At 41.4% G+C, this 25,360-nt stretch overlaps 1 protein-coding gene across 4 annotated transcripts in view; it reads right to left on the minus strand.

The window, feature by feature from the left end:
• EMB3108 (DEA(D/H)-box RNA helicase family protein) overlaps positions 1-22,280 on the minus strand; it is an 80,477-nt gene extending 58,197 nt beyond the window's left edge. For all 4 annotated transcript variants that reach the window (XM_087694701.1, XM_087694702.1, XM_087694699.1 and 1 more), the window contains exons 1-4: positions 21,878-22,280; positions 6,720-7,007; positions 6,451-6,573; positions 5,881-6,356 (exon numbers count right to left, since the gene is read on the minus strand). In XM_087694701.1, the coding sequence (XP_087550827.1) occupies positions 5,881-6,356; positions 6,451-6,573; positions 6,720-7,007; positions 21,878-22,249 (1,259 nt within the window). In that variant the 5' untranslated portion in view covers positions 22,250-22,280. The remainder of the gene's footprint in view (positions 1-5,880; positions 6,357-6,450; positions 6,574-6,719; positions 7,008-21,877) is intronic.
• Between the last annotated feature and the right edge of the window lie 3,080 nt (positions 22,281-25,360).

Below are 25,360 nucleotides of genomic sequence, written 5' to 3' on the forward strand. Positions count from 1 at the left end.
TTGTATGGAGTCTCAGGGTCAAGGACATGCAAGCTAACTTATCCCATATGCACAATGGTGCCTACTGCAGTTTCCTACTTTCCTATAAAGCATTGTACTTGCTTCCTTTCTTAATGCAATGATAGTACTCTTTTCATTTCAGTAAAGTTGTCAATGTCATTGTCCACATACACAAGATTGTGTTTATGAGTCCAAGTCTCAATCTTGGAACCTAATTCACTTGTGTAACAAACGGTGTCCATTCCATCATGAGTCTACACTTCTCCTTCCATCCTCCATAGCTTCCGGTTATGTCATGTTCTAGATCCCGCATTTCTAACATGGTATCAGAGCGCAGCTGAGCATGGCTTAGCATGTTTCAGGTCCTCTCTCTGCTCCCTCAGTCTCTCATGATCTCTATCCAGCTCAGTTCAAGTGTTTGACTTAATCTCCAACTTCATTTTCACTCTCTACCCCTTGGCAGCCATAGCCAAACTGGACCTGCAGTACTTGGAGCCTCCATATCTTCCTCTACAGACCTTATCTCCTCACGATTTCTTCTATGAATATCTTCTCTAGGTCAGGGCGAAGCCTCCTGGTACATCACAGTCTGACATTGGTCCGTCTATGCTCCAGCATTGCTCAAAGTCGTGATTGCTGTCCAGATCTGTGCCTGTGCTGGTCGTACGTCTAATTCTCCCTCTGCACTGCGCGATGTACCCTGCGGCCTTAGGGCTTTTGAAGCTTATCCCATAGGCTTGCTTCTCATCAACCAACACGCCGAATAATCCGTCCTACGAGCTGCGCCAGGTCGAAAACCAGTCAGGCTGAAAACCCTAACTGTGGGACTCCATAGCCATTTTTTCCAAGCTTCCATTTCACTTGATTTTCCTTATTGGCTTGAGTCAAGCTAAACCCTACCACTTTGATTCATTGATTTGATTAGTCTCCAACAACATTTGTCCATCAAATCGAGGGGAGATCTCTGAAGCATTGAAGCACTTAAAGACCATTGAAGATTTGAAGACCTCTCATAGACTTGAGTGACAGCAGCTTTTCAATCAACTGAAGGTTTTGATACTCTGATCTACTCCAAAACTCAATCTTCAGCAAGAAATCAAAACATCAAAATCAACAAGAAGAAGGTTCAAGAAGATCCAGCATCAACATCAGGCTCATCAAGAACAGTATCTATTGATACTTATCAAGTGTTATTTGACACTATTTTTCTTGTATCCTTTGATACACTTGAGTACAACACTCTTACTGATTTAACTCAGATCTGAAGGCATCAGCATCAAATCAAGAAGGGGAAGATCACTTGGAGTAAAAGACTTTTGCAGATTTGGTATTCATTGACACTAAGTTAGTGCTTTTTAGCACTTGTGTCTCTCAATCAATTCTTCTGTTGCTCAAATCTAATAAAGTCTGAAGTTGATTTGCTACTGTTCCCGTAAATCTAACATGGGCAAAGACTCGCCAAATGCTCGATTCAAAGGAGTTGGATTCCACACTTGGCAAACCCGCATCAAGCTCATCCTGATGAAGAAGGGTCTCTGGGCCATCACAAATGGCAAAGAGAAGAAACCGAGGGACGCGGACCTTGCAACTATTTGGCAAAAGAATGATGACAGAGCCCAGGCCATTATCAAATTGGAGCTAGACGACAATTATATCCATCATGTGGATAACTGTGAGACCTCACAGGATACATGGAAAAGACTTGACACCCTGTTCGGTGCACAATCTAAATCATCAAAGTATGGTCTCCTGATTGAATTCTTCAGGCTTGAAATGAAGTCCAGCACATCACTTGCCACACATCTCAATTACATGGAAGGACTCCTAACCCAACTTGCAGGAATAAACATTAAAATGGATGAAGATGTTTGCATCGGTGTTCTACTTAAGAGCTTGCCTCCTGAATATAATAACATATCAACAACTTTAATCAACATGCCAAATCCTGAACTTGTTGATATCCAGGCATCACTGTTAGAAGAAGAAAAGAAGCTAAAAACTAAAGAAGAACCAAGTACCTCTAGAGATGAGCATGCATTATATGTTGGCAACGGGTACAAAGGCAAGAAAGATCAGCTCTTTTGTGACTTCTGCAAAAGGACCGGACACACCGAGAAGTTCTGCCACGCAAGAAAGAGATCCCAAAAGGCCTATCTAGTCGCAGTCAAAGAAGAAGAAGAAAATGGAGCAAAGGAAGAAGAAGATGAAGATGAAGACCACCAGGATCGGAAGGACAAGACTCATCAGTCCTTGTACTCTCATAATTCTGATAGACTGTTTTAATAGCCTTGTATTTTCCTTGCCCTAATGCTTCCTGCCATAAGCTTTGTAAACTCCTTATGTAACTCGGCATTACAGTCCCTGTACACTTTGTGAGGCCCCTATTACAGCCTCTGGATGTCCACCATGTTTATGGTACCCACACTTAGCTTTTTCTGCGACAGCCTCTGGTGTTTTGCCATGTCTGTGGTATGCCCACACTTTGCAGGTGGTTCTCATTACAGCCTCTACACACTTTGTGCCTTTCCTAGTTGTGATTGAGGAGGGGTGTTGAGAATCAGCAATCACACTCAAACAGCCTCTTTGTATGGAGTCTCAGGGTCAAGGACATGCAAGCTAACTTATCCCATATGCACAATGGTGCCTACTGCAGTTTCCTACTTTCCTATAAAGCATTGTACTTGCTTCCTTTCTTAATGCAATGATAGTACTCTTTTCATTTCAGTAAAGTTGTCAATGTCATTGTCCACATACACAAGATTGTGTTTATGAGTCCAAGTCTCAATCTTGGAACCTAATTCACTTGTGTAACAAACAGTGTCCATTCCATCATGAGTCTACACTTCTCCTTCCATCCTCCATAGCTTCCGGTTATGTCATGTTCTAGATCCCGCATTTCTAACACCAAGAACCTATGGAAACCTCCATGCAAGGATTTCATATCCATGAATATCAAGCACCTAATGTCATCTAAATGGTACCACAATTTGCACATGTTACCTAGGGGCCATCCATCCACTATTAGCCACCATATCCTTCTATTGGGCAAGGGCCATGGCCCACGAGTCACCATGCCTATCCATAGGGCACCACCTGTAGTATAGGGGCCCACATCTTCCTTCCCACCCTACCCCTCTCACGTAACACCCAAAATTATTTTCCATACATCTATGTTTGCCAAGAATGCTTTCACTAATAGAATTCATTCCAACAAGCCTAACTTTACTACTTGGTCTAGCTTGATGTGACAAATTTTAGACTCATACAATATTGGGGACCTTGTTTAAGGGCTCAACATACCCCAATTGGTCCTCCTGTGAGGTTATCCACTCTACTCTCAATCGCAACACTTTTGACTTCGCACCAAACCATTGGTCTCACTTGACGGACCATCACGATGGTCTCACTTGACAAACCATCATGTCACTTGGGATAGACTCCACAAACAACCTCAACTATGAGCTCCAAGAGTTCAAAATCACTACAAGTTGACCTTAAGGTCAAGTTAGCTAAGAATTGGTGTTTACCCAAACTTAGTTTGCCACTACTAGACTTCCAAAAACCAATTGTTCCTCAAAGATTTCTCCCCAAGTACTTTAATTTAATGCAACAAGTGATCTATTGGTCTATCTTGCCTACTTTTTACAAGCACAAGTGCCAAATGTTGTGCTACGCATGGATGTCTAATCAAGTTCATAAAAAGCCCTCTTTGCCATCTTCAAATGGGACCGTAGTTTCCACTTCTCAAAAAAGGAAGCAAGGAAAATGCAATAACAAGGGCGAAAACAAAGATACAAATACTAGCGAGTAATAAGGGAATACAGAATCCCAATTGGAACAAGGATGGCATAAAGGCATAAATGTACCTGAGAAAAACACTACCTGCCAATATTGTCAAAGGTCTGACCATTTTGACAACAATTACATAGACCTCAACCCCACCTTTTGCAGCTAATACCCCTCAATGGAGACAAAGTGGTGATCATCCTCCAACACAAGGCCCATGGAGACCTCAAGGTCATGAAAGGTTTGGATAGCCATCACACCCTATTCCCTTTTCGACACTAGAGGGGATGTTAGACTAGCTTGGAGCAAACCATTGATGCACTTCGGCCCTCAAGCCCACCTCATCTCTATAGAGACATCAGAGGTTGGGAGGCCTTCAAACGAGGGAATCAACATGCATATCCATGATTACACAGCCTGAAAACATTGCAAGTATGTCCAGCTTCCAACTCGAGAGCACATGCACAATAGCACTGACGCAATCTATTCCAAGGCTGATGTCTACCCACAAACAAGGGTGTTTATGCAACATGCAGCCCTAAACTGCCTTGATTCAGCACGTCACCACAGAAAGAGAGAGAGAGAGAGAGAGAGAGAGAGAGAGTTATATTAATGTCTACAAAGGCCAAATTGGCCTGTGAGAGCAAAATGTTACACTTGAAAGTCACAGAGAGAGAGAGAGAGAGAGAGAGAGAGAATATACAATTACCCTTTACGAAAAGAGGAGGGGAGTTGATAATCAGCCCCGATTTGATAAAAATCAGCAGCAGCACAATGCCAGAGAAGATGGCATACAGCATCCGAATGAGCAACATGACATCTTTCGTAGTACCACAATCCTTTCCTGCTCGTTTCCTCATGATTATCATCCAAAAAAAGCAGGTCTTGGTGCTATTATTCAGTGCGTAACAGCTAGGAACCCTCTCTCCAGATTCAAAATGGCTTCTCTGAGCCTAAATCCAGCCCAAATGGCTGCCCCAATTCACATGCATCTAAATAGGAAGAATCTCAGTACAATGGCAGCTTTTACTTTCCAATTGCCCATGGAAAAATCTCACATTGATATTGATAGCCCACCTAACCTTTCAATTTGCCTGCCCAAACATTAATTTTAATAAGTTACCCAATCTTTTGCCCAAACCTTAAAATTCAATGGGCCTGCCAAAACTTCCACATTAAGGTTCTAACCACTCTTTTGGCCCTTAAAATGAAAATTTCACATTCTAACCCTTGGCAAGTAAAAATTCCAAGGTCCTACCCATGTCCTGCACTGCTAATGCAATGTCCATCACACCCAGAGCTAAGAATAAGTGCACATACTTGTAACATGCATGACTGGAGATCTTTCCCATGACAGGTTGCAGCAGATGATTACAGCAATTCAGGCAGAGAGTTCAGTAAGCGAGCGAATTTCCAGCCACTAGGGGTTGAAGAATCACTGATCTATTTTTCATAATGCAGGTTCTTCTTTAAACGGACGGAGATACTATACCTGAAAGCTGCATCTAAAAGAGAAAAAAGGCATGCCTTGGGCATGATGTATTAAGGGACAGGAGTAAGTCATAGAAGTCCCTTCAAAGTTTCTCTCTTTCCAGCTTTAAGGAAGCTAGGATCCATGTCTTACATGCACCATATTCTCAAACAACAATTGCATGCTCTATGGTGGCACTATGAATGAAGCAATTCAGCAATCCTATGAGCATGAAAACACTAATTCACCTTTCCAATGCTTTGTTGTGACTTGGATAGTCATACATGGCATTACGCACTTTTGAATGATTCAGTTATACACTCCCATTTGTTTTGGGAGAAACTTTACTTTATCTTCTTCGTATAATCAAGAGATTTTCAGGTAATGCAATTACCCAAAATAACCTGTCAAGCAGTAATATCTGACAAAGCTCATAATCAAGTTGTTGGCAAAACCTTGCAAACCATATTCTCATCCAAGTATGGTCTTGCATAAAATTATCAACAAGCCAACAACTTTCTCTCTCCAAGACTTCATGCTACAGTGCAGTCTATTCAAGAAAAATCACTACACAATATAAACGATTCCATTGTATAATAATATAGGATAGTGCTGGTTACAACCTGGGGCTATGTCGATGCAGAAATAGCCCATTCACCCACTTTGCTTCGGGAAAGAGACGTCTAAGGACAGCTCCTGGAGTCTTTTTCCCATTTTCAGGAAGTGTAGCTGCTGCAAATATGTACTGTTTGCTCCTTGTGTAAAGCTTTCTGGTCTTTAACCAGTCTCGTTTTTGGTTACGCCCTGGACGTGGAGCCTCATCTTCTCCACTGTCACTTGACTCAGCTTGTTGATCTTCTTCAGACTCTACAGATCCCTCCAGGTCCTCAGTGGCCACTCCATCTTCAGAAGTTACCTCAGCAGGCTCAAACTCTGTCCAAGGTCTTACATCTAGAGCCTTAGATTCAATAGTTTCCAGCATAGCTTCCTGTGACTTTGATTTAGATAGTTGTTTTTCTTCAAACCGTAACAAGTTCAAAAGCCTTATGATTTGATTTTCAAAACCCCCAGATAAAAGCATGTCTGCCTCATCAAAAACCTGTTATTTGATACATAAACAGATCAAAAGTGAGCTAAAGAATGTACAAAATGCATGATTATGTCTCTGTATCAGTAATTATATACAAACTTACCACATATTTGACATCACGTATGAAGGCATTTCTTCGTCTACGCCTGGGATCAAAAGCAAAAAGGTGGTTCATTAATGCAGCTGGGGTTGCAATCACCAGATCTGGGGGTGTTATTGGCCATCCCTGCATCATTTACCATAGCAATCATGGAACCTTGCAAGTGAAAAAACTGTACTGCAGATTCATATTGAAACTGCATTCAATCTCTATTGATAAATTTCCTTCCACAAAACTTGAAAGTTGAGCTGTATAGCTTTATTTGAACCAACCTGACCTCCTGAGATAACAGAAGCCTTCAGCAGTGGAACTCCAGTGCCATCACGAAGTGCATTGGCCATTTGGGCCACTTGTTCACAAAGCATGCCATTTGGACACAGAACAAGTGCAAAATGTTGCAGGACCTGAACCGAAGGGTTCTCTTCTGTTTTTTTAATGCTTTGTCTTCTTGTCAATAACTTATGGAAAAGAGGTGCAAGGTAAGCTTGAGTTTTCCCACTTCCAGTTTCAGCCGCCATGACCACATCACTCTCAGTTAGGATGGATGGGATTGCCACACCCTGTAAGCAAGATAACAACTTATTAAACAAGTGCCTCTACAACAATACATCAATGTCACAGAAAAGATGCTCTTAGCTACGCAAAGGTGCATTATCACAAAACATGAAGCAAACTGATATAGTGCATGTAGTACTTGCTGTGATAGCAACTTCAAGTTTCGTTTATATTTGCTGCCAAGAGTGCGCTGTATTTTCTGCCCGAGCAAGTTTATATGAACATTTAATAAATTTTCTTTAATGAAGGATCTAGAAATCATGGTCTATTAAGTTTGGTATTGGCATAATGCTTGCTCTCAGCAAAGATTCTTTAACTTGTAGTAATAACTGCCTTCTAGGTGCATACATGGGTGGTTTTTTACCTTGCCGTCTCTTACACTCAAAATCATTATCTGTACAGGTTGCCACTCATTGTTACTATGCTCTAAAGGTTTCATCTGCAACAAGTGTGCACATTAATCTTTTGCTCAAAATCATTGTTACTACTCACAAATGGTGGACTATACAAGAACCAATGATCCTTTGAACCAACCACCAATTAGAAGGAAAAACATCTGATGGAAAGAAGAAATGTGTAACTTATAATTACAAGTTTGATGAGAAAATATTGAGAGATGGCAATTAGATGAGGATAACAACACGATATGCCAACAGAAGAAACCAAGCAAACATCTTTGACACAATGTGGCTGCTGCTTGTGTCTATGTTAGAGCTTTCAAATCAGCGTATCATGTTTATAAACCATAGTCACAAGTGACAAGGGATGGCCAAAAATAGGGGATAGGGGATATGAAACCAGGGGACCGGGACGGCATTAAAAACATTAAAAATATACTTAAAAATTAATAATTTTTTTAATTTTACCTTTGTCCAAAATGTGCACCATCAAAGTAACACAAAAAAGTTAACACTAATTCACATTAATGAGCCCAGGGGACCATCCCCCAAGGCAAGTGCAAAGCTCATTAGTTTTAAAATTTTAATAATGCAGTAAAAATAAGCTGTGAAGAGTGAAGCACATATGTCATGACTCATTTGACAAGCTAGCATTGATAACGAAATTTCAACGAGTACAAAGTTTAAAGACATAAAAACAGGACATGACTGAAGTAGACAATCTACTCTAGTAAATTCAAAATGTCAAATGACAAAAGGAGTCAAGACTACTCCAAATCAAAATGACAAAATGGCATATCATAAATGCGAAGGCCCAAGAAACATGGAAGCTAGCGCAAAGACAAATCGAAATGTGTCATCAGTCATGCCATGGTTGCAAGCACCACTCGAAAACCTCCTCATCACAATGATCACTATGATCATCCTCATCCTCATCCTCATCCTGATGTGCTCCTCTGTCTCTTTTGTCTGTTGCTCTTCCCACTCCACAAAAGGATCTGCTTTTGCAATCATGCTTCCACCAAGCATATGCAAGTTGGCACTCACAAAAACCAAATCATTTGCCTTTTTGTGCCAAGGCGACTCCTTTTCTTTTATGTTATAGGCTGTAGGAGCCCCACGGTTGCTCCAAACAAGATGAATTAACTGCCTCACTAAGTACGTGAATGGCTAAATCTTGCAACTCAGGCCCATCAACGCCAAAATCCTCCCACCATAAAGAGCCCTCCAGCTCTCTATATTGTGCTAGCTGATTTCTAATTTTTCTCCTCGTATTAACATTGGGCACCATTCTCTCCAGGAGAGTCCTTCAACCAGCTTGAACCTCTTTGTCTTTCATTCGATTGCCACCTAAAACTCTGGATCCAACACAAACATTGCTACATGCAAAGGGGAATAGTAAGAACTCCATCTGTTGATACACAAGTCATGGGTGGACTCATACATGTCTACATTGGGCTCTAAATCCTTCAATCTCTCTATCATCCTATCCATGACCTCATAGACTTTGCCAATGCATGGTTGCATACTGTCCACAAGCCTCAACAAATGCATTATTGGCTGCACCATAGCATCAATGCACTTCACATCCTCCCAAAACACAGTATTCTCTGCCAATTCTTTGCATTCTATCCCAACAGCAGTGATAGCCAATGGTGAAGAAGCAAACTAATCACTGATAAAGAGCTTTCTTAGAGCACCACTACATGTGCTCAATCAACCCAACATAAGATAATTGACTCCAAACCGAGTTTTAGAATACTTTAACAACATTTTGTTGGACTTCTTGCTGAACTCATGGCACAAGAACTGATGATCTAGCACAAATGACACCATCAAATTTGCATTATCAATGACATGTTGTATCCATGGCAACCTTCCAATGTCTTTTAGCAAGTTGTTTAGACAATGAGCCATGCAATAAGAGACAATAACATGCGGATATACATTCTACAAAATAACACCTACAACCCTATTTGCAGGCTCACCATAAACAAACCTCACAACAAGATCTCTACCAATAAACTCCACTGCATCTGCCCACTCGGCAACAAGAGTATCAACCGATTTTCCTATTCTCAAAGCATCATGAGATGAAATGAAGTACATCTCACCTCAAGAGTAAGTAACCACCCCATGGAAAGATCTTCTATGTGAGTCGCTCCATCCATCTGCAATGAGTGACATACCATTCTTTTGTAGTGCATGCCTGGTTTTCTCAATTGCTTGCTCCACCACTTGCCTTTCCCTTTCAAGCAATGTGGTACGCAAGGTCTCTAATGAAGGAGTATAAGTCATGTCATACTCTCCAATCTTTTTGCACATTGCTTTAAAATATTGTGACCTCGCAACATTGAATGCAATGTGATCACGAAAAAAGAACCGTGCAATGGCAGCATCAACTCCCTCCTTTTTTTGTGGATCCCAAACAGCCTCAAGAGTGTGTTGTCGCAATTCGTGGAGGACATCTCAGCCAAAGCCACTCCACACTTTCTTCACCCATCTAACACATGTTTCCATCCTCTATCTCACAGCCTGTGCCACTTTCTACCGTTTTATGATTGTGTTTTACTGAACTAGGGTGTCTTTCCACCAACTAATGGAATCCTACCAAGCTATGTTTGCTATTCATCAAGCTGCATTTTGCAGTTCTCTCTCCTCAGTGCCCTCTCTCTCACAATGTTGCACTTATCATTGCTCTCCTTCTTCTCTGTCTATGCAACACCGTTAGTTCAAGCTCGGCTTCCTGCTATGCATCTATACTGACAGCCTGCACGATGTCCTATCTACCACAACTTCTCATCTATCAACCACACTGCCCCCAATAATTCGCTTCTTGGCTGCACTAACCAAAAGACCGGAATCATCAACATTGGAGCCTGCCGTCCTGTTCAATCTACCACCTAACTTCTCACATCTGCCGCGTTTGGGGCTTTTCACGTTAGAGCTCCAATTTCACCAAATTTCACACATTAAATTTGGGGCTTTTGCGACATTTTCCCAAATAAATTCTTCATCAATGCCATCAATTTTTCATAAATTTATAAGTTTTTGGTATTTTATTTGCTTTATTTTTTTTTTACAACTGCATTTCTATGTTGGACAACAAGTTATAGAAAAACCAAAAATTTCAGCAAGCAATGGCTGGGCAAAATGATTTGCTCAACATGCTAAGAGACTCAAACAAATTAGATGGCACTAATTATCCCATATGGGCATACATGATGAAACATGTACTTGTTGCCAAATAGCTTTAGGGTTATATATGTGGTTGAAAAGTTCGGCCTGCAATCCCTACTAAATAGGATATCACAGCTTTTTCTAGCTCATCCACAATCACCAATGGATCTCTTCAGCTCCACCTCCTCCTACACCTCCCATAGCAAATCAGTCGAAATGGGATGGGCATGATCCCAAGCTCATGCTTCGATTGCACTTTCGTGCAAAAGAAAAGTTTGTCCCGCATATTCGATCATGCACAACAGTCAAGGATGCTTGGGATAAGCTTGCCTCACTATCTCAAGTGCGCAATGAGGCTTGTGTAGCCTATTTGCATAAGCAACTTGAGATGGAGCACATGACAAAGGGTGATTCTACTTCTATTTGTGTGAGCTCATAAACACATGCTCATCACAATCATCTACTTCCATTATATCAGCCAAATGTGCCCCCCTTACATTATGTGTAGCATGCTTAGCGACCCTTCTAGTATGCTGAGGTAATGGGGCATGCATATTACTCTCCTAGAGAGTTTGTAAAAACAATCTTGGGACTGTTTTTGCTGCATTTACAGCAGCCTTTTCATGCTGAACTGCTACCTCCACTACATGTAGCAAACCCTCATCAATACCTTGCTATTCAAGAGCATATGGAGCTGGAACAGCTTGCTGTAACAAATCTGTCCTGCCATTTACAGTAAGCACCGATTCCAAAGAAAGCGGTAGAAGACCTTGAAAATATCACCAATCTCATGTGTGGCTAGCATTTGAAACTGATCATGAGAAAATGCTGCAATTTCACCAAATATGGTATCCCTACTAACAAACACCTTCGTGCGTGGGTCATACATGCAATAGCCTTTGCTTTTCGAACTGTAGCCAATAAAAATGCATTTCATGGCCTTATCATCAAGCTTCCCACAAATCCTCTTTCACAACATGTGCATCGGCTATGCAACCAAACACCCAAAAGTACTCAACTTAAGGTTTCTTGCCATGCTAAGCCTCAAATGGAGGGATCATCTTCAAAGCCTTTGTAGGTGCCCTATTCAATACAAGATTGACACACTGAAGCCCTTCTAACCAAAATTTACGTGGCAACCCTTTGCTTTTTAACATACAATAAGCCATTTCCATGAGAGCATGATTCTTCCTTTCAACTACTCCATTTTGCTAAGGAGTCATTCTCACAATGGCTTGATGGGTAATGCCACGATTCAACAAATGCATCTCAAATGCAAGAGACATATACTCCCCCCCTCTATATGTGCGAAATATCTACACTCTTAAACCAATTTCAACCTCCAACTTTGCCACAAGATGTTTAAAACACATGAATACATCAGACTTAGCCTTCAACCCATGTATACCTCGAGTAGTCATCAATAAATGTAACAAAATAAAGATGACCCCCAAGTGCACCTGTCCTCATTGAACCACAAACATCAATGTGAATAAGCTATATTTTCTAGAAAGTGCGCATTTCACCTTTTTGAAGGCAAACCTATGCATCTTGACCAAAATATATACCTCACATGCATGAGGAGGTGGAGTCTCCACTGGAGGCAATGCATCTACCATATGACAACTCTAAAGAGTCATCAAACTCCCAATGCTCATAAGTCCATAACGAGCATGCCAAAGCTCCACATTCTCCACAATGGAGCCTCTGACGAGTGGCGGACAACAGAGCAAGCATAGGCGGCGCTTGCAACAGCAAATATGGTAGGAGCTAGTGGGCAATGGCAGTCAGGCACCTGACCAATTGTGGCGGTGCACATGGACAAAGGTGGCAGCACATGCTGAAGAATCAACAGCTAACTAGAGCTAGCCGGGCTGCTAGGGCGAATGACTCAACTAGCGACAAAGCTAGGCTATGCAGCTCCTTCTCTTCCTTGAGCTCAGTTGAGCTTGTGGCAACAAGATCTTGGTAGAGCAACACTAGCTAATGGTGGCTATTCGAGACCCACATGTAGAGGCTACTCCGATACCAACTATAAGAAAACATGACTAGCAATAGAGAAGAGAGAAACAAGACAATGATAGTGAGTGAGCTGCAACAAGAGAGTAGAGTGTACTTGCTGAACTGAACTAAAAAAGTGAAAGTACAACCTAGTTTAGCTCATGAGTTGACCTAACCAGCCTTCCACCAACTAACTAGAGTCAAGCTAATTTACTTTAGTTCTTAGTGTGTCACTAACTAAATGTCTAAAGACACTAGGTACACACACTACATTTACACTTATATAAAGTGTCCACGCCACATGAAATACATTGGGCACTGCCCAAAATTACCAAATTCTAACACACTTTATATTCACAAAGATGGGGATAGCCTCTCGATTCTCATGCTTTATGTGGATGATATGTTATTGACTCGACCTCATGAGACACATATTTCAGCTTTAAAAGCTAAATTGCAGCATGCTTTTGATGTGACAGATCTTGGCCTCTTATTTCGCAAACAATCTAAGTACATTGGGCAGCTCCTTGAGCATTTCCAAATGCAAGACTGCAAACCTATCTCTACTCCCATTGAGACAGGCCACAAGTTTACACTTGAGGATGCAGGAGAACCTTTTGATGCTTCTTTTTATCAACAAGCTATTGGCTGTTTATTGTACTTGAGTAATACACAACCAGATATTCAAATTGGGGTTTCTTAGTTGGCATGCGTTATGCACAGCCCTAGTACTACACATTGGCATGCAATTAAACATGCCTTTCATTATCTCAAAGGCACTCAAACATTGGGCCTTTTCAATCCTACATGCACTACTCTTTCCTTGCATGCATTTACAAACACTAATTGAGCTAGTTGTTTTGACAAGAGGGTGTCCACTAAACTAGCAATTGTTTCACGCTCAGGGATTCATGTATTTCTTGGCTGAGCATGAAGTAGTCTACAGTGGCCACATCTAGCTTTGAAGGTGAATACATGGCAGCATTTACAACTACATTGAAATGTCTATGCTTCAAATGTTTTTTTTGTTGATCTTAGTGTGGGACAACAATCGCCCACTCCTATTTACACTGACAATCAAAGTGCCATGGCAGTTGCAAGAAATCCAATTTTTATGCTCACACTAAGCACATTGAGATGCAAAATCATTATGTCAAAGAGAGATTCCATGCAAGGGAGACTAACTTGGTTTATGTCCCTACACAGGACAACTTGGTAGATGTGTTTAAAAAAGCTCTCTCTAGAGAAAAGTTCAAAGCCTTTCACAAAGCTCTTGGCTTAATAACATTTGTGGATTGATCTACCTATTCCTTGCATACGTTCACATCATTCACTTGGGGTTTATTACACCTATCGTGTTCCTCCTATGTTTGGATGTCAATGCTCTCTTATCTCACGGGCACTTTTTACCTTCTAGCTAGAAAATGATTTTTTTCCCGTGTGAACACCCATCAATTGGTGTGATACTTAGTTCCCTAGGGATTGTACTTTCATTCATTCTCGCATAGTGGATGTGACCTTCCAGCACTCTTCTTCTCTTGCAGTTCATTTATTCACTGTGAGTGTGTGAGTGTGTGCATATTGCTAAGCCCTAACCTAACACACAAATCCGGCATCTACTGCTACATCTGTTATTTCCAGACATCTTTAGAGGCTGCCTTGCTATGTTTTAGGATCCGTCAAAGTACGACACACTCTTCAGCAAATTACCTATTCAATCCTCAAGACACGAGTTCAGGCTACAATATTCATACTACATAGTATGTTTGTTGCATGACCATTGTATTATACACATTCATTCAATTCAGACTCTCACTGTGTTTATTGTCTCTAGGTTTTTCCTTATAACCCTATCTATGTTCTATTCTGTTTGTCCTTTGTCGTACAATTGTATTTGTGTTTTTGCATTCCAATATTTTTCTACATAGTATCAAAACTAGGATCTCTCTGAAGAAACCTAGGCCTTTGATTATAAAGCCCTTCGTAAGACACAAGAACAACAAGAAGGCAAGATGACTTCAAACACAACATCACGAGTTCATTCTCCAGAGCCAAATCCATCGAGAAATGAATGGGATTGGACCTCGTAGCTTGCTTCTCCAACATCCAACATAACGTTCAACTATGGCATAATTGGTTAAGATTCTGTCGAAAGCTAGTGCTTTGGAATATCTTATCATTGTGCCAATTATTGTTTTGGACCCTGCTCCTCCATACTTTCTAGCACTATATTTCGGTTGTGCTATGGGAGAATATTTTAGAGATCATGGAATGTACACATTAATCATTTACGATTATGGCGGAGAGACATCAAACTACCATGGAGTCCAAAGACCATACAAGATTTCAAGATCCGAGTACAATCTCATTCTCATGTATCAAGCTCAACAACAAATTGAAGGTAAATCTGATTTTTCCCCTTTAGATTCAGTGCACCAGTTTAATGATTTTGTAGGAAGAACGGAAGCACCACAAACGACTAGAAGTCCTGATGTCTAGATCGGCATCGATTACAAACCCTTTATTTGTTTACCGCTTTCATCTCCATCTCTACCTCTTTCATCTATGGACTTTTAAATCTCCACCTTCATTCATTCCTATGTGAAATACACAATACTACAATCTTCTTCCATCTTTTAAGTCCACTTCCTCTTTTCAACAAGATTTAGGTGATTCCCAGATTTAGGTGATTCCCATAACAATGGAACTATGCAATCACAATATTGGTTCATAAGTCTGAAAAAAGACAAACTTTTATTCATAAACTCTAAGAAAGATAATGTGTACAAAAGATTAATTCAAACACCTGTAAATTCTCTCCCTTCTTTCACTCCTATGTGAAGTACACCTTCATTCACTCCTATGTGAAGTACACAATAGTACACTTCTCCATCATTTCAATGTACTTCCTCTTTTTAGCAAGATTTAAGTGATTCTCATAAAGATGAAACTATGCAATCACAATATTGGTTTATAAGTCCACAAGAATACAAACTTTTATTCATAAACTCTAAGAAAGATAATGTGTATAAAAGATTAATTCAAACACCTGTAAGTTCACTCCCTTCTTTAGCTTCAATTTTTTCTTCCCAATGTCATTTTGTAGCGGGTGAACCATTCTCATTTCCTTCAATGTATTTAATGGACAAAAGGAACCAAAATCAATTTCAACGACTGCATCAACCAATCCATTTGTTCTTCTAGTCATCCCACCATCTACTTATGTTGCACCTCCTTTCCATCTCCATTTACAACAACATTTATTACAAAACTAAGAAATGCAAATTAACTCACAATTTTGGACAATAGACATCCTGTTGGCCCAAAAACTAACACCCCTTTCGGTGTTTCTTTGACTTAATTGAAAAATAAGTTGATGTATAATCGGATTTTCCCAATCCCTTTCAGTATTCCAACTCCCCTTGCTATCCAAAATGATCAGAAACTTTTCAATCTGATTTGCCCCTTGATTCAAACAATCAATTGGCCTTCATCCGCTTTGATGGAGATGGAAAATGCCCCAAATTCATTGATTTACTAGTCCCTCCACTTGAATTTAACTGAAAACAACTTCAGCCTTCCAATTTCTTGCAAACTTCCCGAGGCTATTGCTAAATCTTGATTTCTATTGCAAATTAAAGATTATAGTAGAGAAATCTGAAATTTTTGAGCCTCTAGTATCTCAATGCTGTAATCTTCGAAGCAAGGCTATAGAAAGGCTGGGAGTTGAGAGAGAATGCTCAAGAGAGAGAAAATTCAAACTTTCTTCGGGAAGAACTGAAAAAAATCAGTCATTCACAGTTGGTGCCCTATCTCAATAGCTATAAATACTCTTGTCTGCTACAAATTGGTCTTCTCTTGCCCCTTGCTGCCTCAAAAGGTCCTCCAATGGCTACAGACCAGAGCAGCAACATCTCCTCCCTCCCTCTTACAAGCTGAATGCACTAAAATGCCTCTCTCCAACCTCTAAAGACATTTTTCAACCTTGCATGGGTATTCTTAATAAGTGGCAACCTTCCTAAATGATTTTTCCAACATTATTCATAATTAAATATTAATTTTTAGTCTTTAGATACTGAAAATTAATCTAATAATTATTTCAGTGCCCAAAATAATTTGACTAGCCAATAATTAAATTAGCTAGGTAACTTCCATTCCCGAGTGTTTCTGCGTCATCTTTTACTATTAGATTGGCATTACGTACCATTAAAGGCCACTTCTTTAGTGTCATCAACTAACACTTATGGCCAAATAAATAACCTAGGCCAACAACTGGTACCGAATACCACCAAGTACCTATGCAACATAACTTATAGCAACTTTTGCCTTCAATAACCCATGATTTTCTCAAGTACTAAGCTCGTAAATTTACTCTAGCCCCAATTACACCTCACACGTGCAACCTTTACTTAACCATGTGATAAAAAATTAATCCACATGTTAAGTGAGGTTTCAAAATACATGTCCTCATGACATATTCCTAGACATTCGAATTTGCACTAGTAGCATTGGTCACGAAGTGACTTAATGTGATTGCACTAAGGATACTTTCGGCTTATGGCAACCATGTCCTATAAATAGGACTCAAGGCCCTACTGTGCACATTCATTGTGTAATCATTACTCTTGGACTCTTGGCCCTTTGGTTGACACATCCGTACACCGAGATGGTATGGGCTGGTAGTATGGGACGCCAACCCTTGGAATGTGGTTGTGGCCCCCAGAGTGCTACTACCTCCCAAGCTCAAGGGTAAATCTGTTTGGCTCTACAACTAGGAAGTGAGTCTGTTGTCTAGTCCATTTTATATCAAGTTTGGCTTGTCATGTCTCGTGCACAGGTTGGATACTAGGGGAACATTTCACCCATGATGCTAGATACACTATTATGTTTGGTGTCCTCCTAGCATATGTACTTTCCATTGTATTGACTATATAATCAAGCAACTCCTGCCTTTTCTCAATCGACACATTAGGGTTTAAAAACACCTCTTTCCCCTCATGCAACAAGTGGACTCTCAATTTATCTGCCCATTAGTGTGAGTGCATGGCAAAGTCTACATTTCCAAGTGTGAATCCCCCCCCTCCACCTCTCAATGGCTCACCTACATCTACCTCATTCCACCATGGCCAACTAATGTTTCAACTTCATCTAGTTGTTGATGAAGGACCTAGTAAGGATGACAAAGATCCCAAAGATATCAATGCTGCCATGACAATGCCAAACCAACAAATCCAAATCCCAAATCACATAAAGTGCAAAAATTGACAATATTCAGTAAACTCAAAAGAAATTGCAGAAGAAATGCAGGATTGCAGCCCGAATTTCAGCAAGCATGTGTTTGCTAAAAATGCCCCCAATTCAGGCCCAATATTAGATCCAAATGCCCTAATTAGGGTTATTTCAGCCTGTATTACTTTGCTGAAAATGCCCCAAATTTGGGGCAATTACAGCCCCTGAATTCGGGGTATTCCAATCTGCATTCCTTTTCTGAAAATGCCCCAAATTTGGGGGGCAATTTCAGATCCCAAAGGCCAAATTTTGGGATTCTTCAACCAGCATTTCTTGCTAGAAATGCCCCCAATATGGAAGCCATTTTCATATCCCAAATGCCCCAAATTTCGGGACATAGCAGCCTACACTTCACTCTTTCCTGAAAAAACCGCAAATTTAGGGAAATGACTGATCCAAAATGCCCCATTGCTTCAAATGTGCAAATATTTTCCCAAATGCCTTGACATTGTATTCAACATCCTCCTACCTAGAGAATTGTGTTTCACTCCCTCTACAAAGCATTCTCATCCATAGGTGCTGCCACCTCATCAACCAGGACAATGCAATCATCTCCTAGCTTTCATTAGCATCATCGACTCATCTTTGCTCACTTCACTACTACTCCTCAACACATGGAACCTTGAGAGTCTTCCATTGTATCAACATTGTACATGCTTAATTATTTCATTTGCTTTCTATTTTTGAGTTTTATGTTACAACATTTGCCGTACGCATTCTACGTTCCTCCCCGCAAACCCTTCTACTTCTTTGCATAATATCAAAGCAAAGATGCTCCAAGAGCTAAAGATCCTCATCCTCAATGAAGGCAAATAATGGTTGCATGAAGTGACAACGTTATCTCAAAATCCAAATTCTTCTTTGTTCCACTCATCATCTAGGAGATACCATTATCTTCTTCTCCCTCCCACCCTCCATTACAAGTTTGACACATTGGTGTTATGACTTCTTTTACAAAGGAGGATGCACAAACCACTTGGTGCACCTATTACAGCAAGAACGGTCACTCCACAAAAGATTGTTGTCCTAGACCTTTGCTCCCAAAGCCATCAAAGTATATGCACATACCCTAGCCACTCCTTGTACCATTGCAATTTTATGCGATGAATATCATTTTGGTCAAATATCAAATTTCTATGCTCAAGGCAACAAGCTGCATACTACATGCACAAAGCCTTTGCAAGCAAGAGAAACCCTAAGACCTTAAAAGGCAATAAGCCCTCCAAGAGAGCATCCTAATGCCCTACTAAGTTTTCCCCACGTTTAGTGGCTTCCAAGACCCTGGACTTTGCAATCTACTCCGTCAACAACCAATGGTTATTCACCATCACCCTTAGCTTCACAATCTGCTCATCAAGAGATGATGTCAATGATTGTTCCCTACCATCTTCAACTCCGTAGCTTGATCCATCAAGAGTGAGACATTGTCGTCCATCCATGGCTCCAAAGAAGCCACACATTCCCGTAAGATAGTGCCCTCTCTCTCGAGTCCCAAGATCAAGCATGAGTTCACATTCTCACCAACATGGATACACAGCTAGTGGCTTCTCTCCTAAGGTCAACCCTTTGGGCACCCTCGGCTTTTACCTTGTCTAATGTTCTCCCTCATAGGCTTCCTCTCGAGTGGAGTTCTTGGATTGCAAGTTGAAGTGCTTTCATTTAAGTCTACTATAGCTAAGGTGGACTACGCTTCACTCCCATCTCAACTGCTGCTGCTGATTACCCACATCATCAAGACCCTTGCCATATAACCATTCTTCCTTGGGAATCCTATTGTGTATATACACCTACATTTTGTGTCATCGAGACTCCTTGACAGCTAATGATGTTTATGCAGCTTGCACTCCTTTTACTACTACTACGTCTGGTGGACACCTGTTATTCAGCACTTTTGCATTTTCTTCTCTAGTTCATTGCCCAACAATTATCTTGACAGCAGCCATCATTTGGAAGAATTACATCATCTCATCATGATCTCAAGTCTGTATTTCACTCCTCTACAATTGTCCATCATCATCCAATGTCTTCTCTAACATCCCCCTGTGTGGAGGACTGCGTTTCACTCCCTCCGCACAGAATTGTCATCCACAAGTGTTGTTGCCCGATAAGTCCAAACAATGCAATCACCTCCCAGCTCTGATCGGCATCATCAACTCATCTCTACTCACCTAAGTACCAATCCTCAAGAAATAGAACCCTGATGCTCCTCCATTGTATCAACATTGATTCGTTATTTCATTCCTTTCAAAATTCTTCGTCACATGTCAGAATGTTTGTCATTCACACTTTGTGCTCCTCCCCACAAACCTTGCAGATTCTTTATGAGTTTATAGTAGAAGGTTGAAGCCCAGCCCCAGTACATGTAGGACGTCAATTCCCGAGTCTTGTCTTTTAGGAAGTAGTGGTATAGTCCCTACATTTTGAATTGGCATGGAAGAATTCTCACTTATGGTGACTGAACCCCCTTTGTCGTGGAGATCCTATATCCAATTGTGGTGGTAGATCATATGGCGAGACACTTTGCACTCATTAGCCAAGGAGTCTTTGGACAAGCATGTGCGTTATAGCTACCTCAAATAGATAAACAAATATTGACCTTCATGTCATGGTTGATGTAGCCTTGCACTCCTTGTTTTGTTCTTTGGTGAAGGGGGTATTTCTTCCAACATTTCTTCTTCGGATGGGTGGTCTTTCCACAATAGGGCCAATTGGGGATGACCCTTGGACCTTTTGTCCTTCTCCTTCTCTTGTGGCTATGGGGCAAGAATTTCCAAAAGGGAGCAAGTCTTTTATGCTCGCCATAGATAATTTTAGTAGGATGGTGCGAGGCTATTTTTTGCAATTGAAGTCAAAAGCTTTCTTCCTAATTAGAAACTAGTTAATTTTGAAAAAACACAATCGGGGTGAAAAATGGAAGGCCACGAGAGCCGACAAAGGTGGTCAGGTTACCTCTAACAAAAAGGCTCAAATCTATCCGGATCACAGGATACATCAAGAGTTTGCCAACACTAACACTCCATCAAAGGATGCCACAGCTTCAGCCACCACATCACATGCATATATCTAGCGAATATGAAATTAAAATGTCATGTATAAGGCACCCCACTCCCTTTCACCTCCCTTACTTTTGGCCATCCCCCGACCCCGTGCATGTTCCCATCCCCATTCATGTCAATAAGTTCCAGGCTACTTGACTCCCACCTATCTATCTGTGCAGTTGTCATTTGGCCGCCGATGATGTTCATCTCCTGTTATGCTTCAACACAGCTCATGCTTGTGCACATGCCCATCTACATCTTCTTATACAATCCAGCTCCCACGTGTCCATATGAATCACAGCACCTCAGCTCAAGGCACCAGTGGATAGATCTGCAACAATTTCCAAAGCAGAAAGAATGGCTTGGAATGTAGGGGACGGTTCCTGTCAACATAGTTGGACATTATGCAGTTAGCCAGGCTTCATCTGGCATCTTAACAGACCTGATGACAATCCAGGAGGTTCTCTACAGTTAAGGCCAAGAGGCACAAGTTGCAAACAAGAATATAAACGTGTCCAAACTTTACTATGGGCTCTGTCAGCATCTGACATCGTGATTCTGAAACTTGCTGTGAATACTTAGGATGCGCCAACATATGCAATACTTACAATTTGTCTTGTAAGACTAACATATACCTGGCTGAATGCAATGCCATGTACAAAATCAGAAGAGCATGCATACTACATCTTAGTGGGCTTGTGCACCACTGGCTGCTGGCGCATGAATGTTGCACGTATCTGCAGTCCAACCAGCTTTTCTTGCCGACCATTATAAAGTAGAAGAGCCATTCCAGACATACAGAACTGTGTTAACCAAACGTTTACTTCGAGGCAAGTCCGCATGTAAAACAACTGCATTCCTTGGGCCCCCTATTCAAAGTGCCTTTTTTTACTTATTTCCTTTAATTCACTTGAACGCATTGAGAAGAACAGAACAAGGAACAAGGAATGGAACTAGGCCTTTATTAACCTGCACAATGGAAGGGCGTTGAAGCTGAGCTCTCTCAAGAGCTTCCACGACTTCCTGCGACAGACCAAGGGACTTCCAAGTGATGCCGTCATCAGCAAAGAAAGTTTCTGCTGGAGGAACCTTGGATGATGATGATGATGATGCTTCGATGAAAGGAGAAGACGTAGGAACGGAGGACGCTGACGAGAGCGAAAGTCGATGGAGGAGCTGAGGATGGCAGGTGTGGCCATGGTGGCCGGCATGGAGATGGTGGAACGGGAGGTGAGTGGGAGAAAGGGCACGCAGAGCTACGGAGGTGCGAGGGAAGGTGTGTAGAAGCCTTAGCAAGGAAGGCAGACTGCGAGCAGGTGGAGAGCATAGGGATGGCAGCATTATGAATAGATGAATTGATTTTGTGTGTGTGTCTGTGAGGGCCTCGGTGAATATTTCAACTCATTCAAACTTTTAAACCATTCAAACTTTTAAACAAAGAGAAGGGTGAGGGGGCAAGGGTTGGGCGGTGGTGGGGGTGTGATACACCTGCACTCGATATTCACTCAACATGGTGTAGAAAGGTAATACGATATGTGAGAGCAAGGTATATTCTTGTATTATTCAATCAAAGAAATACTATAACGTAGACACATCTCAGGGCTACACCCTCATGACATTGCACATGAAAGGGTTTACCACTAGGTATAAAGAATCACACGTAAACTGAAAACTAAGCAGGGCTCAAAGTCACTCCTACTCCTTATATAAGTGTTTCCGGTAATAATGCATAGTATAGCTACACAGCCCTTACACTCACCCCTGCTTATTGGATTGTTGTCCTCAACAATCTAAGGATAGCGTTTATTGACTCATCTGGGGTTTTAACACAACTTTTCCTAACAAGTTGGCCAGTGTCCGCCGGTCTAGGACTTGGTGAGACGATTATGGGGTCTTAACACAGTCTATACTATTAGAATAGTATGTGTCTTCCGCACTAGGACTTGGGGGTCTTAACACAGCTTTTTCTAGCAAGCTGGTTAGTTTCTACCCATCTAGACTTGGTAGGGCTCTTTGAGTTTATTGTTGTTAGGGTTACCATGCGAGTCTACCCTCGACTCAAGTACATTTGAGGAGCGGAGGCGTTACTAGGCCTATGATTGAGAACCATTCGTTTGGAGAGGCTCAAGGGGCATTGGAAGGAGTAGTGAGGTTCTCCTTGAGGCAAATGGTGAAGGCGTCTTTGTCATACTCGCGCACCTCCACTTTTGAAATCCTAGTGGCTTCCTTGAGGGGACGCCCGCGCCACTTGGTGAGATACTCAGGGTATTCTTTTTATTCTCGACGTCAAAGGATTACTTCTACTTCAAAGGGACCGTTGGACTGGAGAATTGGTACATGTCATCCCCATTGGTTGTCGGGATAAAACTTGCGCAAAAGATGAGCATGAAAAGCATTATGAACACATACACTTTCTAGCAAGTCGAGCTTGTAGGTGACTTCATTTAGCACTTGAGTGATGCGGTAAGGTCCATAGTAGCGGTGGTTGAACTTGGGGCTCATATTCTTTGGGAGTAACATATTCTTAGAGCTAACTAAGACCATGTCGTCTTTAGTAAACAGTATGGCATTTCTCTTTTTGTTAGCTTGCTCTGTCATGGTGATTTTGCTCTGTTCTAGGCTCTGCTTGGCCATCGTATTCCGATCTCTTCTTTTTTTTCAAGAATTCCTCTGCATCTTGATCTTCAGCTTTGACCGCTCCAAATGCTAAGGCAAGTGGGGTGATGACTTATTTTCCTATGGCCAATTCAAATGGCATGTAACCCGTGGTGGAGTGGATGGAACTGTTGTAGTAAAATTCCAGCACATCAAGGTACAAGGCCCAATCTTTTTGGTCCACCCAGGAGTAACTCTTGAGATAAACTTCAATGCCTTGGTTGACTCATTATGTTTGTCAATCTGTTTCAGGGTGGAAGGATTATGAGAATCTCAATTGTGTTTCCAAAGTCTTGAAGAGTTCCTTCCACGTGTCACTCATGAATCTTCCATCTCTATCTGACACTATGGCTAAGGGTAGTCCATGTAGTTTGAACACATGCGTGAAGAAGAGGCAGGCTACCTCCTTGGCGTTCAATGGTGGTTTGGCAGGGATGAAGTGGGCTTGCTTAGAGAAATAGTCCACCACTACAAAAATGACAGTGTATCCATGGGATTGGGGGAGCTCCACAATGAAATCCATACTGATTACATCTCATGGGTGGCTTGGTATGGGCATAAGTTGAAGTAATCCCACTGGCTTTGAGCATGGTGCCTTTACAAGTTGGCAAGGTCGAACATGTCTCGATGTAGTCAATGACTTCTTCTTTCATGCTAGGCCAAAAGAACCGCTTTCTAAGGGCCTCCAAGGTTTTGCTTTGTCCTTTGTGTCCTCCTAGTTTTCCATCATGTATTTCATGTAGAATGAGTTTCTTCAACTCCACATTGTTGGGGATATTCAATTTCTTCCCCACAAGTAGGATTCCCTCCTCAGAGTGCATGTGAGAAGCGAGCTTTTTGAGAGAGTTTTTAAGCGAGCTTCTCTGGGCAACCTCCATTTCTTGTTCCACATAGTCCACTTATTCCACCCCTTGATTTTTTTTACCTCCACCACCACTACCACAACAACTTCCTCCACCACCACTACCACCACCGTTGTCGCCACTACCACCACCACCACACTACCTCCACCACTACTACCACCATCTCTGTGGCTGTCACCAATACTGTTGCCACCTCCACCACCACTACCATTATCCCCACCATCTCCACAATTGCAGCCACTATCTTCACTCACTCACACATGCACACACACACACATACTCTCTCTCTCTCTCTCTCTCTCTTTGTTTCTCCCTCTATGTGTATATTCTCTTTTTCTCTTTCTACCACACTTGATCAAATAGCACTCCATCTCATGTAAACAATTTCTCTCTCTCTAGCACATAATGTGGATTCATTCATGAGATCACTCCGGAAGAATGGAACACCATGGCCCACACCTCTCTCTCTCTCTCTCTCTCTCTCTCTCTCTCTCTCTCTCTCTCTCTTGTCCTCTCACCTATATGTACACACACACACATATACATACATACATATATATACGTATATAAATCTTAGTTACTCACTCACTCTCCGTGTTTATCTCCCTCCCTCTCTCACTTTCTCTCTCTCATGCATGCGATCAATTCACATTGTATCATAATGCCTCACATCAGATTATGGCATGTCTTGTAACAAACTCTTCTATTAAATCCTATATATATATATTATATATATATATCTCTCTCTCTCATACACACACACAATGTGAATGCTTGGATAGCCACTCGGTGTTTTTAGAACTTTAATTTTATTGGGGGTAAAGGCACCTCCGCCTAGCCGCCCGTGTATTACTACACTGACAGTACCCACCACACATTCTTTACTCTTTTAGTCACTTATTCTTTACTCTTTTAGTGACAGTTTGAATAAAGG

The sequence above is a fragment of the Lygodium microphyllum genome, chromosome 15 (assembly GCF_053477565.2).
Source record: "Lygodium microphyllum isolate KBCC chromosome 15, Lygodium_microphyllum_v1.1.10, whole genome shotgun sequence".
Taxonomy (NCBI): domain Eukaryota; kingdom Viridiplantae; phylum Streptophyta; class Polypodiopsida; order Schizaeales; family Lygodiaceae; genus Lygodium; species Lygodium microphyllum.